The 14,261-nt window shown below is 35.3% G+C and overlaps 1 protein-coding gene across 2 annotated transcripts in view; it reads left to right on the top strand.

Annotated features, from left to right (window-relative positions):
- The first annotated feature begins 1,044 nt into the window (after positions 1-1,044).
- DOP1A (DOP1 leucine zipper like protein A) overlaps positions 1,045-14,261 on the top strand; it is a 62,043-nt gene continuing 48,826 nt past the window's right edge. For both annotated transcript variants that reach the window (XM_062572805.1, XM_062572804.1), the window contains exons 1-8: positions 1,045-1,206; positions 2,522-2,703; positions 4,766-4,936; positions 6,178-6,367; positions 6,957-7,055; positions 8,106-8,205; positions 11,712-11,821; positions 13,833-13,941. In XM_062572805.1, the coding sequence (XP_062428789.1) occupies positions 1,069-1,206; positions 2,522-2,703; positions 4,766-4,936; positions 6,178-6,367; positions 6,957-7,055; positions 8,106-8,205; positions 11,712-11,821; positions 13,833-13,941 (1,099 nt within the window). In that variant the 5' untranslated portion in view covers positions 1,045-1,068. The remainder of the gene's footprint in view (positions 1,207-2,521; positions 2,704-4,765; positions 4,937-6,177; positions 6,368-6,956; positions 7,056-8,105; positions 8,206-11,711; positions 11,822-13,832; positions 13,942-14,261) is intronic.

The following is a 14,261-nucleotide window of genomic DNA, read 5'->3' as shown; positions in this document are numbered from 1 at the left end:
GTAGGCAGTCTGAGCACAGTTTCTCTATCGTTACACCTGTGGTTTGGTTTGGCTTGGTTGCTTCATCCTGCAATAGTGCACACAATTTTCTTCCCATTTTTCTTTATTGAAGACAGAAGACAACAGCATTTGTTGACCCCAGTTAAAGGGGTATAAAAGCTTCTGTTACAGTGGAGTTTCCCAATATGGGCTGTAATTATTTGGGATCGAAGTAGCATTAAAAACATTTCTTTAAAATGAGGGTTAAATTTCATGAAATAAATACTGTATGCCCTAAAAACCTATGAAGTCATGTTTCTGGAACTAGAATATCTTAATTACTTGGTGTAGACCACTATGGGATGAAAACACAGAATGAATTTCAAAAGCCTCTGATTACAGAGCACTATTAAACTTATACTTCTGTTATGTGTGGATAATATTATAGTATTTTTTTAAAAAGCAGACTTGTATTGCTGAATAGGAACACCAAGTCTTGTAAAAGCAAGTGTTGAGGCCTGAAGGTACTGATGAATACTCTGCAGCTGTCTTGTGTGTGTCCTTTTCTCCTTTCTTTCACCTGGAAGTGATTCAAAAAGATTGATCCCTTATTTTTCAGAAATGTTCGTTTGTGGACAGATAGGTTGTTTTGGTGATGACCTATAGGGGAAAAAGAAAACAAACAAAAACCTTCTAGCTGGATTTGTGTTTACTGATTTTTGTAGTGTGTTAGCTGTTGTATGTTAAGATAACTTCAGACTTACAGCGAGTAGAATAATCCAAGTTGGGAGGGGAGTATGTGTATGGTGGCTTTCCAACGTTTTTTACAGGACTTGATTATAAATACAGTCTCTTGGACATGTATTTAATATTTGTGTGCAATACAAATGCTTCTGTATAAGGTTTGCTGTAAATAGCCTGATTTTTAGTTTGATGTTTCTGTATTGCCCTTCATGAGGAAAATGTCTTGCCCTTTTATGAATTTGTTGTAATAATACACTTTCAGTACCTTTTTTTTTCTTCTTTTTTGAACAGGTAATGATTGTACATGAATAGCAAGCTAGTCTCTAGTGGGGACTCTGTGGGAGGATGAACACGGAGGAGCTGGAGCTACTGAGTGATTCCAAATATAGAAACTATGTAGCAGCAGTTGACAAAGCACTGAAGAACTTTGAATATTCCAGCGAATGGGCAGATTTAATATCGGCACTGGGAAAGCTAAACAAGGTATGCCTTTTGGGTGCTTTTGAAAAAAAAATCAGGAATTGGGAACATCACATTTAAAAACTGGAGTGCTGGTGTAATAATACAGAAACATGAAGTTCTAGCAGTCTAATATAGTTGGAAAGATAGTAGCAGTTTGAGCCATATGTCGGGTCTCTACAGGGAACTGAAAAATCAGAAAGAATGTCTTAAGCTTCCAGGAGAGCCCGTCGTAATCATAAGGGGGAAAAATTCTTTTAATTTTTAGTACAATTAAAAAAAAAGTTGCATTTTCTTCCAATTATTAACATTTACTTTTAATCTCGTTGTTTTAAAATATTCTTTTTTGAGATAATATGAAAAGAGGGAATCCGTATAAATGTTGGCAAGATTTTTAATGAAGCATGGATTATGCAGTGAGGCTCAAAACATTTGTTGACCAAATAATTTTAACATCCTGATTAATGTTACCAGAAAATAGATGAAATGTGTAATATCATTATGATCTTTAACAGCATTTTACAAATATAGATCCTGATATCCGTAAGAATCCTGTTCTCATCAGTTCTGTTTGTTTCTAGGAATCTCTAGTCAGGGTCATAATTTTATTTGCATTCAGATATTTTACCAGGGGGAAGCTCTACAGAAAGTGGCACAGAAAATGACAGGGCTGAAGCATTTGCATTTGCCATTTAAACTTGGTGGAAAATCCAGAGTGATGGTATTGTTGCCAGTGTTTCTGGGACAGTTTCTTTGTATAAACTGCCAGATTCTTTTTTTTTTTTCCTTTGACTGTGACAATTCTTACAGCATGTATTTATAAAGAAAAGAATGCATTATTAAGAAATAAAAACCTAAAGGTATAAATGCAATTCAGTGTTCCAGTTCTGAAGCATTTATGCAGTTTCAGACAGTTTTGTATGCTGTCTAGCAGTTTCTTAAGCTGCAGACGTGTTGTGTTAGGGAAAACTTTAAGTTCTCTGTGAGCTACTGGCTATTCATTTTAGCAACTGGAGATGGTAATATTTGTCCTGACTAAGCGTAGCGTGATTATGGCATAAAAGTACTAATAAAATGACAAACTGTTAAGTGAGAACCCCATTGCAAGTGCAGTTTTTAAATACCTTGGCAATTCCAGCTGTGTCAGGTGTACAAGTGAGAGGCATTGCAAACAAAAAGCTCCACAGTACACTTTAAAACTTTTTGTTGTGCTGTCTTTGTGACTTAGGTGTATGTTGCAACTTAGTAACCACATTTGGGAACACACTTATTCATTTAATATTTAACTCATTTGTGTTGTTTTTCTTAATGTGATTTTTTTTTTTCATTTTTTAACCAGGTACTACAAAACAATGCAAAGTACCAGGTAGTACCCAAAAAGCTGACCATAGGCAAGCGCTTGGCACAATGCCTGCATCCAGCTTTGCCGGGTGGAGTTCATCGGAAGGCACTTGAAACATATGAGATCATCTTCAAAATCATTGGGCCCAAGCGTCTGGCAAAAGATCTTTTTCTATACAGGTACAAGTAGTTTAAAAAACTCCATTCCAAATACATAGTTGGGGTGCTTTTGGGTTTCTGCCTTTTATAGTAATAATATTGCTTAGTTATACTGCAAGAATTGAGTGTTTTCTTTCCCTCGTGTTCCTCACTCTTGTATAATACTCTTCCTCTGAATATTGTATATCAGAAGATATGCAGACCACCAAACTTGTCTTAGAACAAATTGTTTATTGCTAAGAAACATGGAATTTATTATTTCTTCACTGAAATAGTTTTGTGCATGAATGCACAGTAATTGTACTGCTAACACTTACTTCAATATATTTGCATTACATTTTTCTGTTGTGATTTAAGTGTTATTCAAAAAGAGTTTGAGTATCATTTATCTCAAGAAACTTTCTCTTCCAAGCAATCTAAGCAACATAATAAAAAGCTTAAACATATGTTTGACTGGAAAGGTGGGCAAGTGCAATTTTTTTTTCTCTCTGTTAGTCTTTGGAATTGTTGGTCATGAAAAGGAAGGATAACCTAGAGAAGAAAGTATAGTGAAAATATTTTGATTCCTAAACCTCTAATAGGTTGCTAGATGAGTGGGGGAGGGGAATATGTTAGGCTAATGTACAAGACATAGAGGGATGTTTGTGTGTAGATTTTTACATATATGTATGTACACATGCAGACACACATACAGTTGCATATTGTTCATAATCTTTACTTAGATTAACATTTTGTCAGTTTAAGAAATAGTAGAATAAAACAGAATTCTCATCAGGTAGCTAAGGCTCATATTAATGCCTGGAAACAAACTGTATACCTTAACTTTAGCTATTCTACCTTGTATTGGCGAAACATTTGCAGTTAAATCCTTGGGAGTTTTTTCTTCCAGTTCATGTTTTTTGAGTATGCTTTAAAAGATTCTGTGAACTCATAGCTCAAGTTTTTTGCTTGTGTACCATTCAGTAGCTGCAGTATCTGGTTAACAAAAAGTTTGATCATAGTGAAAAATGCTACCTTGTGTAATATTACTGTAGGCATTGTTGTACATGATTGGGAGAAGACTAAGACATTCACCTAATGGCATTATCAAAGATTCCAGATTTTTAGTAAAGGCGGAATGAACATTTTCTAAACATCAGATCTTGAAGCATGAGTGGTAGCCTTACAAAGAAAGACTGTGGGGTAGTGTCTTAGTTATTGAACAAAAAGGCTTTTTTTCCACAGAGAAACGACTTAACAATGGCAACACAGTTTTTCTTCTGGATAGCTAAAAGAAAAAAATAATTTTTACTAATGCTTGAAAAGACTTTTTGGTGACTTGGATAACACCATATTAACAAAGTTTTATTTATTTATTTATTTTAATAATGGATATGTAGGTATATAGTTTAAGAACCTTGTTTCAAACTTACCTTTTTACTGTTCATGCATCTTCTCTGTGTGTCAGGAGTCTTCTAAGATGAGTCTTCAGTGAAAACAGCAGTTGTGTTCACATATCCTTGATTATTGATGCTATTTGTAAGAATTTATACTATTCAGTAGCAAAAGCAAAAATGTTTTTAGTATCTGGAACAGGTTGCCCGGAGAGGTTGTGGAGTCTCCTTCTCTGGAGATCTTCAAGGCCCACCTGGATGCAACCCTGTCTACCATGCTGTAGGTGCCCCTGCTGAGCAGGGAGGTTGGACTAGATGATCTCCAGAGGTCCCTTCCAACCTCACTGATTCTATGATCTAGGAAATCTTTACTTAGCGGATCACATTTGTAACTTTCATGAGTTTGCACTTAGTTTCATAGTAACCTCCAAAACATACTTCTGAGGCTTTTAATATTTTAAATGGTCCACAATAAACAATAAGTTTATTGCTGGGTTGAAAATATGTTTTCAGATAGAATTTCTGAAGTAGGTAGATACTTTGTTGCGCTTGGTTATAGAACATGGTGGTATGTGTCAATGTAAAATTCTAAGATATAATTCTGCTATTTTATAACTATGCTAAACATGTCTGTTAGTCGTTTATGATATAATTGAAACTATCTACCATGAGCAGCTTCCTAAAGAAAAAGTACACTTTATTGTTCACAGTTCTGGGCTATTTCCACTCCTTGCCAATGCTGCTATGTCTGTCAAGCCAACATTATTGAGTCTGTATGAGATTTATTATCTCCCTTTGGGGAAAACATTGAAACCAGGTCTGCAAGGACTGTTAACTGGGATACTGCCTGGTTTAGAGGAGGGATCAGAGTATTATGAAAGGTAAGAATAGATGTGTTTGTAAGTAAATATGACTGATTTTTTTTTTTGTTGCAACTTTTCATTAAACATTTTTGTGGATTTTTTTTTTCTTAAAGATGCATGGTATTCAATTGCATTTAGTCATGTTAATTGCAACTGAATGTTGTGATGGAAGATTTCTAACATTAATTATAATAAATTAACTATTAATTATTCCTAACATTCAAAGAGAATTGAAATTATGTAGACCAAAGACTGTGTTTATGATATAGATTCAGATATGTAATATGTCAGGAATCTGCTTGTTTCTCATCGGTGGGTATCCTGCTAAATGTTTGTGATGTTAGTCCTGATCTAAATAGATAAACAGATAATAAAAAATAGATATCTCTGTTGAATTCAAGATACACAAATCAGGGTTCCATCATTAAGATTTATTAACTAAAATATCTAAGCTATCATTAACCCACCTATGTAAGAGCCAGATAGCAATAATCTACCTAGCCTTGGTATCTTGACACATAAAAGAATGAAATTAGCTTTGAGTTTTTGGAGCTGTTTATGCACTTATATATCCTTGGTATTTCTTGATATTCCAAACTTTGAAAGTTAGATTTTTCACAACTGGTCTAAGCAATTTGATTCTCTCTCTCCCCATTTCTGTGTAGGTACATATACATACTGTAGCTGGCATGCCTACAACAGTGGACAAGCACTACTGCCTTGCTGTGTGCTTTCCATCCCTTCTCAAAAGCTGCTCAGGTTGCCTTCATGGGTTCGCTATAGTGTGCGGAGGTGCTGCCACATGAGTGTGGAGAAATTACAGTAGTGGTCAGACCATTGTCGTGCTACTGTTATGCCCTGCTATTGCCAGAAGTGCTCAGTGTAAAGAATGAGAAGCTGCCAGGCTGTCTGCTTCATTCTTTTCTTCAGTAGCAATGCTTCCAGGCTGTCTCTCTGCAACCTCTGTCTGCAGCAAAAGTTGACTTTCAGTAGCAGATGAGAAACTGTGCCTTGAACTGTGCTGAACATATAAGCAGAAGCTGTGGACAGGCAGAAGCATTTTGTGAGGCAGATTGGCCCACAGGATTGCTAGCTGGATCAGTTTGTTCAGGCTGCATTATAGTTTGGTATATAATCAGGACTTCTCTTAGCCTCTCAAAAGAAAGAGTCCTTTCTGTAATTTTTATTTTTAAGGTATTGGGAAGAGAGACTGTTTACAGTGCACAAACTAATTCAGTTGACTTGATTTTATTCTGCAGAACGAATACGCTGTTGGAGAAGGTTGCCTCGGCTGTGGATCAGTCGGCGTTCTACAGTGCTCTCTGGGGTAGTCTTCTCACCAGCCCTGCAGTTCGATTGCCTGGAATCACTTATGTCCTCTCCCATTTAAACAGGAAGCTTTCAATGGAAGATCAACTCTATATAATTGGCAGTGACATTGAATTAATGGTAATGTTTTAATGAAACAGTGAAGAGACATTGATGTTAGACTTACTTATGTAATTGCATAGTTCTAAGGGCTTTTAGATGTCTTCTGTATCTACCAATGTAGCCTTTGAAGAAATAGAAATACACATTGATTTATCATAACTCCAGTTAAACTGATACTTCTGTGCATGGTGAAAGTGTTGTAAAACTGAGCTAATGTTTCAGAACTACTTGGGTTTTGAATGAAATTTGCCCTCCATTTGACACACTTCAGTTAAAAATAGTTGAGTTTTATTGTACTTTTTGAAAAATATACAGTGAATTATTTTGTCTTTTAAATTAAATATATCCATTCATGTTATGAAGAGGTAAAAGCTTATGCTTGAGTAGCTCAGTCAGGGAAACGTTGATTTTAGTTTCCTTGCTGATGAAATAATTTAAATTTTCTTATTTTATCTTGTTCCATTATATAAAATTTAAAAACAACTTTGACTTCCTACACATCACTGTATTTGTAAGCAAATGTTCCTATTTTGTGAACATTTCAATTATAGCTACCAACTTAAAATAATACAGCAAATAAATCTTTTTGTGCCTGCTCTTACTTCAGGTGGAAGCAGTAAGTACATCAGTGCAAGATTCTAGTGTGTTAGTACAGAGGAGCACTTTGGACCTTATCCTTTTTTGTTTTCCTTTCCACATGAGTCAGGTAGGTTGCTAATATAAAAATACTAATTTGAAAACTCCTACATGTATTCCATTTCTTTTTAGTATTCTAGTATATCTTCTAGTATTTAGTCAGTCTTTGGTCATGTTTTTCTCCAAGTTTGAATAGAGCCATCTGTTAAGTTTCTCTCATAGGTCTGGCTATTCTCAGGTCATAACCTTTGCACATGTGCTTTTAACTTGATATTTCTGTATACACAGAACTAGTATAAAATGTGATGTTTAGGCAATATGTAAACTTTTAATTTGCTCTGATCTGATTAGAAAACAAATGATCTGTTCATATGCAAGTCCACACTTCTCAGTGTTCAAAAAACAGTGAAAGTTAATTCTCTTAGTAGAACGTAAATGATTCAGAGCATTAGAGAATTTTAAATGATCAGTGGTTTTGGGTGAGTAGTCAGCCACAGTCATAGTGGAAGCCAGACCTACAGATTCTAAGTCACTTTTCTCCTACTCCTGGAGGAAAATTATATACATACATTGTGATTCTCACATTTGTTAGAAATTATGGAAAAAATGGATTTTCCTGTAAAAAGAACTGTTGCTTTTGGGGTGGTTTGTTCACATCTAGCAGTAAGTATAGAGTTATTTGAAGTGTCTATTCAGGTGTTAAGATGCTGAAATTTTTGTTCTTTTTTTTGAGTATTAACACTTACACAAATCTTTAAATAAATTTCATCTGTTACTGTTTTAAAGTTTTTTCATCTGATTTTTTTTTAATTGCATTTTAATTGAATTTTCTTCCAAGGCTTCTGCTTAATAACAAAATGAAATACTTTCTAACAGAAATTAACTGTTAATTGAGTTAAGCATTTTTGCTGTTCATAAAGGAAACACACAATTGCAACATATCTGTTCCCAGTAATAAATGTGTTCTGGTTTCCTAAGAGCAAGATTATGTACCCTTGAACTATTCTGATTTTGGAAATGTTGGAACATTAAATTAACTACTACTTTTAGTGTACATTAAGCTGTTAGCATAAAATAAGAATTACTTTTTGTAGTTAAGTAATATCCCTAATTTCTTCAGGCAACACGTCCAGACATGATCAGAATTTTGTCAGCAGCCCTTCATGTAGTACTGCGCAGAGATATGTCACTCAACAGAAGGCTTTATGCATGGCTTCTAGGTAAGCCTGTTTTTGATGCTTTGGTCATTTGATGCTTTGGAAGACTTCTAAATTTATTGGCAGTGTTTTGCCATAATATGGGGAAAAGTTCTTGGAAAAATGAAATGCTTGATTTTTTTTTGTTTTTCTCTCATCATAAGGAAAAGAAAAATTGCCTACCTCTCTCTCTCTCTCTCTCTCTCTCTCTCTCTCTCTGGACATAACCAATTAAGAATGTCATGCTGGAACTTCTTCCTGTTATACAAATTATTTTTTCATTTTTCAATGACAGCGAGTATGGGCCACAGTGAAGGGTGGAGCCTGTTGCACGAGGCCTGCACAAACAGTCTTTGAAAGGCAATCTCTGTCTCTCTAGAAGTTAAAAATGGAAAATGCAGAGAAAAAGTGTTATAGAGTATAAATGACATTTGGAGCGTAATAGGACAGAAAGATTGAAAGTAAAACACTGTTGAAATATGTTGATACTGTATTGATGAAGGTTTGACTATGCAGGCCTTAAGTTTCAGTAAATATTTGTATGGTTGAATTAACAAATCTGTATTTGTGTGGTTGAATTAACAAATTAACAAACCTCAATCACTTTTTATGGCCCTCATGTTGTTAAAATGTTACTTAACCCCCTTTCTGGGGTGAAAAATGGATCTATGATAGGACACACTCTTGCTATTCTGCCATTTGGCTAGAAGTAAAATGTTTTAGAAGTAAAATAAAATACTCATTTAGTCTTTTATATTCGAACAGCTTCTACTCAGAAGGGAGTAGTAGAGAATAAAAGCTATTTAGAAGACTAAGTATCTACATAAATGATATGAGTAGTAATAGTTACTACTATTTTGGGGTGTGTGGGTTTTTTTTTTTTTTTTTTTTTTTTTAAGCTATGAAATCTGTGATTGTAGTCTGGTGGTCTGTTACTCTTCTGAATAACTTCCAGCCATGTCTGAGAGAGAAGGAGAGAGAAGTCAGAACCTCAGACATGGGAGTTCCTAACAGTGTTATAAAAGCACAAAGTGGTGTTTCTGTACTTGAGGGGAAGATTGTTTTAAGTTCAGCTATTATGTGTTTTGTTTGGCCTCCCAGCTCTCCAGCAAATACGTGTGCTTCTCGGGCGATCCAGAACCCTTTCCAGCAGGCATTGTCTCTTACCCAGCAGATAGTTAAAATATCAGAGGCAGGTAGCTGTGGGTGATGCGGGAGAGAGGAAGTGAGGAGAAGTCAGGGGATGTGAAAGAACAGAAAATACCGAGGGAGGGATAAAGTCAGTAACAATGTTTTAGATGAGAGAATTGGAGTTGTTGCTGTAGAAGTTGCAGGAATTTGATGAATAAATATGGAAAAAAAGATCAGGCTTGTTTAGTTATGCTGTTCTTGGAATTATATGGGAAGTTGTTTTTAAAACTGCATATTAAACTCACCTTACTTCTTACCAAATGAATATAATTCGTAAAATGGCTAAAAAAATCAACTTCAGCTAAAATCTTTCATGCCTTTATTGTTGTTCAATACATTGAATTGTAAATTACTTCATAGAATCACAGAATGGTTGAGGTTGGAAGGGACCTCTGGAGATCATCTAGTCCAGTACCTAGAGCATGTTAGGCAGGATCACATCCAGCAGGGTTTTGAATATCTCCAGAGAAGGAGACTCCACAACCTCTCTGGGCAACCTGTGCCAGTCCCCTGTCACAGGAAAGAAGATTTCCTCATATTCAAATGAAACTGCCTGTGTTTCAGTTTGTGTCCATTGCCTCTTGTCCTGTCACATGGCACAGTCCAGCCCCATCTTCTTGACAAGGGGTCTATAAATACCCTTAAGGCCGTTATACACATTGATAAGATCCCCTCTCAGTCTTCTCTTCCCCAGGCTGAAGAGGCCCAGCTCTCGCAGCCGTTCCTTGCAAGAGAGATGTTACAGTCCTCTAATCATTCTTCTTAGCCCTGTGCTGGACTCTCTCCAGTAGCTCCACGTCTCTCTTGTGCTGGGGAGCCCAGAACTGGACACAGTACTCGAGATGAGGCCTCCCCAGGGCTCAGTAGAGGGGCAGGATCGCCTCCCTTGACCTGCTGATGGCACTCTTCTAATGCACCCCAGGATACCATTGGCTTTCTTGGCCACAGGGGCACATTGCTGTCTCATAATTAACTTGTCCACCAGGACCCCAGGTCCTTCTCTGCTTATTTATCTTTTAAAGAAATACATTGGCATGCACTGTTGTGTTGCATACCTACATTTTTCAAATTAAGGCTATAATTTTCAGATTAAACATTACACTAAGATTTCATCTCAATATCTTTGCGAGTTTACATATATCTTTTACTGTCATTGAAACAGATATTTTATGTGATTAAAATATCATGTCACTTTTTTTAATTTCAGAAGCTTCTTTTACAGCTATTTTATGAGCATAGTCTCCACTTAAAGATAATGGAATTTCAGGAAGTAGTTTCACAGTGATTAATCCTGTTCCTATTTTGTGAAAAACTAATGCCTCTATTTTCTACTTAATTGGTCAGACCTTCTGGCTGTGTGTGTATGTTTATATATGTGTGTGTGTGTGTGTGCTCTGCTTTTACATTACTAGGATATTCTACTCTTAAATATCAAATATGGGAGAGTTAGTTATGTTGTAAGACTCTGACGTCTGATTTTATGTACAGTATTATTTAATTCTAGTGTTAACTATTCCTTCTTACCATTTTATAGTTGGGAACAGTCTTACTAAAATTATGTAGACAAAAAAAATAACACTACATCTGTTTGAATCCAAGTTAGCTTTTAACTGTTGTTAACAATGGTTGTTTTAAGTTGTAGCTAAATGGCCTGCATCTTCTCAGGTTTTCCTTCCATTTTTGTCACTTCAGGATAGAAAGTATGAAAAACACTTTGTTGGAACTATGTAGTAGTGTGACTAGCTTCTTGTTTTTCTAAGCTTTTCTAGAGTAAAAATTTTACTTGCTAAAAGAAAAGATACAAACAAAACAAAGGTCCATCTCCTTCATATAATTTTGAATAATAGACATGCTTCTTGAGGAACATGAGCACTTACTAAGCGACTGATATTCTTTCTGCTGAAGTGTTTTATGTTAGTAGTGTCAGTGCATTTTTCTGGTAATCATCTATATACATTTAAAAGACTGAACTTTTATGTTCTCATTTATACAAAAATATTGAACTTTTTTTGTGGAACATAGTTCTTTGAAGATACTCTAGGACTGTGTATTTCATACAGTGTTTTTGAAGACATTTCTTTTACAGAAAAGAATCTGGTTAGTAGTGTTGCATAAAAACTAAGCTATCTAATTCTATGTGCAAACTGCTTGCATGAAAATGATATCAGTTAGTTTCCTGTATTAAACTCTATAAAATCATCTTTCTCTTGCCAACATTACTTGGACTTCAACTTGGTAAGTTATCAGTGCTAGTGCGTTGATTTATGGTTTAAAGAAATTGGCAAATAAATCTATTAAGAGATTAATATTTATATGCCTTGTCTTTTGTTTGCTTGAAGGTTTTGATAACAATGGTGCCCTTATAGGACCTAGAAGTACAAGGCACAGCAATCCTGAGGAGCATGCCACTTACTATTTCAACACATTTTCTAAGGAAATGTTAGTGCAGGTAACTCAACAATGTTTTATTCTAGCATGTATCTTCATAAATAATATTGATCAAAGTTGCTTTTTCTTTATCTTTTAACTTGCAATTTTAATGTGACTATGTAATTTTTATCTTCTTGTGGTATTTGTCCTACTCTTCTAGTACTTTCTCAATGAGTCCAGCACACTGAAGGCTGTTCTTTCGCAAAACAGACTTGGAGAGGTTCTCTTCTATTTCTCTAGATAAGGAAAACTCCCTTGTGTCTTGGGAATCAAAAAACTTTGATTAGATAGCCTACCTAGAAGGCTTCAGTAAGAAAGGTCTTCCTCACCTCTGGGCAACGGGGAGGTCCTTTCTGCTGTCCATTACCTGGCATGGATAGTAGAGCAAATTGACTCTCATACTCTTTGACCCTTAACATAAAGACTTGCTAAGTGTGCTGGGATCACATAACCTCAAGAACTATGCTTCTTTCCTTATTATAGTGATTAAATTATACAGTTGTCTTTCAAGATGCTGTAAGCCTGATCTTGAAATCAGGAAGATATTTTCCCATAAAGGCAAACTGTTGAAAGTAGGAATTCCATAGTATAGCTGACACAAGAATATTTAGCCATCGCAATTTAAAGCGGATGTCCAGCATAGAGCTAGCACTTTCAGTTTTGTCTGCAGTTAATGAGATCTGATACTTTACTGATAAAGAAGAGAAACCAGAATTCCTTGTAAACCATGGAATTTCTTGGCACTGTCACTCACCGTTCTCTTTTCACCCTTCTTCCTCCTCCAAGGATGCTGGTTCACATGTTATCTAAGCTTAAAGACTTTAATAACATATAGCTTTGTGTATACCTCCTATACAAAAGATAGTGAGCTTTTAGTGTCCTCTAGAAATTTGTTAGTAAGTTGTGCTTTTCCTTTTAAATACAATCGTTTTTGTGTTTTAATGCCACTGAAGCCTTTCTGTCTGACAGAACTGTTAATAGTGCAGAGCTAATATCATCTATTTGCTTTCTTGTAGCAGGCACTATTGCTGCAGTAGAATAGAGGGCACTCATTTTTAACAATAGGAGGATTATTCTTATTCCTTGCTTTAAAGTGTTGTAAGGGCATTACAAGCATAGGTTTGCTCTGCTATAAATTACATACGCTTTCTAAAGCCATTTACTGTCTTTCGAAAGACTTCAAAGGTATTGCCCCTTTCTGCTTTTTTTCCCCTCTAACAGTCTCCTTATATGGAGTTATTTTGTGTGTTATTTTTCTCCCCTTTATCTTATTATATACTGAAAATTCTTCCATTCCAAAGGCATATTCAACTGTAGAAGGCGTTTCTGCCAGGATACTGTCTGATAATACCTTCTTCAAAGGAGATAACAAGGTCAAACCTGTTTTCCTGCCTCATTCCCTTGGTCTCCTCTTTCCCTTCTTTGTCCTCCTCTTTTTAGAAGCTGTGAAATAAATGAACTAGCTTCAACTCAGCAATGCATGCAGCAGACACAAAAATAAGCAGAATCTGTGACAGTTTAGTTTCTTTTTCTTTTTTTAATTCTGCAGCTAGTTTCCTTAACTAGCTGCAGTGTAGGAACTCAATTTTCCAGTTTATTTTAAAACTAGCATTGCTAAGTCTTCTATTCAGCTCAGCCAAAGCAGTTGTATGCCACATAGGTAGGTATATCCTGCATGGACAAATTATTGTTTCTTTAGCTCTTAATTTCTGTGTGTCTTACCTTCTCAAACAATTTCTTCATCACTTATCATGTCTTTTTTTATTCTCAAAAAATTTTGAGTTGGTATCTATTTACAGTATGTTACTGTGCATTCTCTACTTCCTTATGAAATTAGTATAATCAAGTTAGTATTTCTGTGGAACAGAATTTGATTCAAAAACAAAGTTGAGAGACTACTTAGGTATGGAGAAAATGATCTCCTATGCCTTAATAATATTCCCTTATATGCAGCCTTTTTTGTGTCTTTCTTTCAAAAACTGTTTTCTGGTTTTGTTTTTGTTTTCTTGATATGCTTTTGCTCTCTTTAGGCTATGGTTGGAATATTACAAGTTAATGGACAAGGAGAAGAAAATACATTAATGCAAGACTTGAAGCCTTTTCGAATTCTAATCAGTTTACTGGATAAGCCTGAACTAGGTACTTTTCATATTACTTTTCCAAGTCTTCACTTCATTTTACATGATTTTGTTGACAGAATTTTTTATTGTACAGATTGAAAAATCTGTATTAATGACAGTCTTAGTATTGGCAGGTTAGCTAGATTTCTAGATCTTCCAAGCTAATGATTTAATATTGTCATTAGCTTTACCTTCAACCAAATGCAACTTCTTATACTTGCAACACAGGCAACCTGAAGTTAAAGTCATAGGGAGAAGTAACTGCCTGTTGTAAGAAATTCCATTTGGATCTTTCACACTTCTTTAATGGACTTTAACTGCTGTAAATTTCAAAAATTG

The sequence above is a fragment of the Rhea pennata genome, chromosome 3, assembly GCF_028389875.1.
Source record: "Rhea pennata isolate bPtePen1 chromosome 3, bPtePen1.pri, whole genome shotgun sequence".
NCBI classification, from domain to species: domain Eukaryota; kingdom Metazoa; phylum Chordata; class Aves; order Rheiformes; family Rheidae; genus Rhea; species Rhea pennata.
The sequence above is the reverse complement of the archived record's forward strand: the minus strand, read 5'-3'. Positions and strand labels throughout refer to the sequence as shown.